Source organism: Anneissia japonica, unplaced genomic scaffold, assembly GCF_011630105.1.
Source record: "Anneissia japonica isolate Jap-2015-1 unplaced genomic scaffold, ASM1163010v1 scaffold550_len331619_cov169, whole genome shotgun sequence".
NCBI classification, from domain to species: domain Eukaryota; kingdom Metazoa; phylum Echinodermata; class Crinoidea; order Comatulida; family Comatulidae; genus Anneissia; species Anneissia japonica.
The window spans coordinates 250,875-255,135 of record NW_022731233.1 but is presented as its reverse complement, the minus strand read 5'-3'; the positions used below and the strand labels follow the sequence as shown (position 1 = coordinate 255,135).

The window sequence follows — 4,261 nt, the reverse complement described above, 5'->3', positions numbered from 1 at the left end:
CCTATGGGGCCTGAGTGTGTGTTCCATATGTGCTTGATCCAGTGATCCGGGGTAATAATGTTCAGCGCATAGAGAAGTTTGATATGCGCTATATAAGTACTGTCTCTTATACACATCTAGATGTGTATAAGAGACAGTATATAGACAAGACAAGACAATCCAGTAACTCTTTTCATTTGTTTTTGTTGCCTGTTTAATTACCTGTACAGTATACCTAACTCAAGTTATATAGCTCAAAGTAAAAGGACATACCGCATGTCGGAGCCTCGTTTGACCACCGAAGAATCGGCAAACACATCAACGTCGATGAACCTAAAAGAGTAAACCCTTCGTTGCACGTGTATGTTACCGTATCCTGGATGTTAAAATTGTTTCCACTTCGTTCTCCATTCACAATGTCACCCGGATCACCACATGAAGTATCTGGATATGATAATTACAGTAGTGACAAGAACTGAAATTATGGCGTATTTTTGTCCAAGTCAATAAATCCCAACCAATTCTGACAAATCAATCAGTGAAGTTTGGCTAAATTAAAACCCTAATACTGTATATAACAAACTCTATCATAGAGCGTTGTGTTTGTTAGAATTGTGATTTATATATATTTTTGGTAAGTCAGTAAGTGATGATAAAATCTCATAAAAGGGATTTTCAAAATCACAACGTAAACTTTAAAAATTCAAATTCAAGTGCGCATGGGTAATTATGCACACAATTTTACTATTTGTCCTGAACGTGAAAACTGTGGTGAAACCGTCGAAATTTCCATGCCCATGGAAATGTCGTAATTTTAGCTACACATTGCAATTATTGGTTTAATCGGTGAATATTAGGTCTTGAACGTAGTACGATATGCTCTGGATTGGCTAATTTAAAACCATGAAATAGCATTAAATAAAAGCTTATATCCATAAGACAATTGTTTGGTTTTTTTTTTCAATTATGTCTTCTACTATATTTTTCAATATCTACCTGACCACCAAATTTAAATAAAGGGTATCACTTGACAATTCCACATGTTCGATGATTCAGTAGATTATCTAAGTTAAAGAGTGACTTGTATGTTGAAATTATGATATGTAAATATACTATCGCATCATGAGTCATAATTTATGACACTGAAGATATTATATTTATTATCAAAAACTTAATATTTATTATTAAAAACTGTTCCATTTGCTATTTTGCATGTATTCAATGCAATTCATAATATTCATTTCGGCATTCCATATTTATGAGGGACTTCCTTATTTAATTTTATTATTTACAACTTTATATATAAATAGTGAACCTCTATACTAAAAAGATAGGACAAACAACGCAGTTTTTCGTGTAATATCAGTTTTATTATCTAATATAAAAATATTCACGGTACGAAGCTGATGCAAATATAGTTCACAACAAAACTAAATTTGAATTTCAACAAACATGAGTGATAAAATTAACATTTAATATATATATATTTATAACAAAAGAATATAGGAAATGAATACCATGTATAAACTTTAGAAACACTTTATTGGAGAAAACCAATATTTCGACCTATCCTATCAAATAATAATCATTTACTTTCAGTTAATAAAATCCACAACCTTACCTACAAAACATCAGGCAAACAGCATCGTACCATACGCGACGCTGACCGTACGCAGGAGCAAGGTTGCCTAGGAACCTTCTCAGTACGTAAACAAGGTTGCCAGAACTCTCCCATATGTTTATACAATGTTCTCGTCTAGACTCCCTACATATATATATATATATATATATAGTCTTACTTGAATTGCCTTAATATTTATCAAAAACGACAATTTATTTTTTATTTTTGGGGTAACTATAAATTGGATTAAATAGATCGTAAAATAAATGCTTGAAAGAATAAAAATTCATAAGCCACTAAAAACCCCGAGATGCGAATTAAATTAAAAATGAACAATCTAAAAAAGAATGCTAACATGAAGGAGCCTAAACCTATGTCTACAAAGAACAATAAATCATATAGGCTGCCGATATGATATACGCCAATCATTGGAATAAAGATGTAGTAAAGGATCTTGTAAATGTTCAGGGTTACGTTTTGACATAGCTTTTTCTCCCTCTTCTTTTTTGTAGGCCTGGTCTTGGTGAGATTCTTCTTCTGTTACGTTTCGCAATTTTTGTTGCTTTTCGTCTTTTTCTCTCTGGTTTATATTTATATATTTATAAACATACATATGTATACAATTCTTTCGAAATCCAGCTTGCGTTCTTTACACATGCAGTCGGATTGTATGTACAGATTTCTGGTCGTCTCGTAAATGCGGGTTTGGTCCATTCCAATTGGCGCCAGTAATGTTAAAAAATTATTTAAATCAATTATTTAAATCAATTAAAATTGATATTGGATTCACCATATCAATGTCCCTGAGCTAGTGGTTATGACGTTCGCCGTGTATGCAAAAAGTCCGGGTTCGTGATCTGGTGGCAGTCTACGATATGTGAATTCTATACTGTTTCTAAAACGCAAGTTTTGCTGTTATACAAAAACTAATATCTTTTCATTTTTATAGTATTTAGATATATTGTGTGAAATTACACACTGAAAATAAAAGCACACTCACATTAATACTCAGAAAGGCTTAATCATTTCAACAGTAAAATACCAACTGAACAAGTAGGCCTAAATGCATTAACGAAAAATATTCCTATCAACACAATCTAAATATTACATTGTATACAAATTTAAAGCGAAAATCATCACGTCGTTATTAACTTAATATCAAGTCGGTTACAAAAATATAAAAATAATAAACCCGATCTTCAACTGGCATTATAAACATTTTTTAACGAAACACAAGGTATAAAATAAACAAAAGTATAATGCTTGTATTTAGAAGAAAAATGTAAAAATACAAAAAAAAACAGCATTACTTAAATATTATTGCCTACCTATGATACTAGAGCAAGATGCGTCTTTGCCGCTCCATTCACCGGTCCCGGTGCATACACGGCGACTACTACCGCTCAGTTTATAACCGTCGTTACAAGAGAACCTCAATACTTGTTGTCTATAGAATTTGTCTCCTATTATAACGCCATTCTCCGGAGCTTCCAAGATTGGACAGTTAATGACTGAAATTTGGGGGGAAAAAAGTAACATAATACATATTAATAGCCTGTATGTCTATTCAGTAAACGGTATGCATCTAGTGATGGATCTGAGGGTAGGGATCATCTCCTCTGAGGTTTCGACTAAATGAAGTAAAACAAAAATAATGCGTCTCTGTTTCCTCTTTTAGATTTTGTAGATCCATACCTGAAACAGCGTACTTGTTTACTTATTAACTTGTTTACATGTTTAATTGTTTCTTTACTTATTAATTTCTTTACCTGTCGTCAACGGCAACGAAAAGGCAAGCCGTACCCTACGACTCCCAACCAATTCCAACCACACTCATAAAACTACTGCAGTTAAAATGATGTAATAATAATAATAATAATTTTGGCTTATATAGCGCATTATGCTAAAGCCTCAATGCGCTTAACAATAAAAATAAAAATGCTAGGAGAAATTTAAGAAAGTACATGTTAAAATGGTGAGTTTCTAAAGCTGCCTTAAAATCAACAATGGAGGTTGCCTGTCGGATTGTAATAGGCAAATCATTCCAAAGGAAGACAGAAGCCCAAGAAAAAGAACGATTGCCATAATGCTTTGTTGACGGGCGAATAGAATGAGCAAGTAGAGACTCTAAAACTAGATCTCAGAGACCTCTTAGGAATATAAGGATAAATTAGTTGTGAAATAAACAATGGTCATTACAGAAATTCTTAAAATAAATTATATTATTTAACAATAATGTTCAAGCTGTTAACGGGGCGCGAAGGTTAAGTCTGCTCGATGATTAAGTGATGGGGACTAGCTCGCAAAATAAAGCGATATGAGGTGATTTTTAACTATCTTTGCTTTGAACATATTCAAGTGCGGGGGGGTGGGGATGGCAAATAAACGGGCCCTGAGCACCCTTCAGATACGCCACTGCCACTGGGTACACTCCCTTCTATTTTCTGCATTTTGTATCAAATTATTTAACTAATCATAAGGGGCGAAGTACATTTTTAAAATATCATATAACGATACAAATTACGTTAAATGTTACCAAAGAGTATAAATAGAACAAGAGAGCAAAGTCCCGTTCGTAAAAACGTCATGCCTGTGTAGGACGCCAACTAACGGTTGTATATTCTTTTTATTACCCAGTGCAGCGCTGCGCAGCGCGGTAGA

The 4,261-nt window shown here is 33.4% G+C and overlaps 1 protein-coding gene across 2 annotated transcripts in view; it reads right to left on the bottom strand.

Annotated features, from left to right (window-relative positions):
* Positions 1–4,261, bottom strand: part of LOC117115278 (CUB and sushi domain-containing protein 3-like) — a 15,227-nt gene that overhangs the window by 1,661 nt on the left and 9,305 nt on the right. For both annotated transcript variants that reach the window (XM_033258997.1, XM_033258996.1), the window contains 2 exons: positions 2,929–3,111; positions 253–423 (listed from right to left, as the gene is read on the bottom strand). In XM_033258997.1, coding sequence (XP_033114888.1) covers positions 253–423; positions 2,929–3,111 — 354 coding nt within the window. The remainder of the gene's footprint in view (positions 1–252; positions 424–2,928; positions 3,112–4,261) is intronic.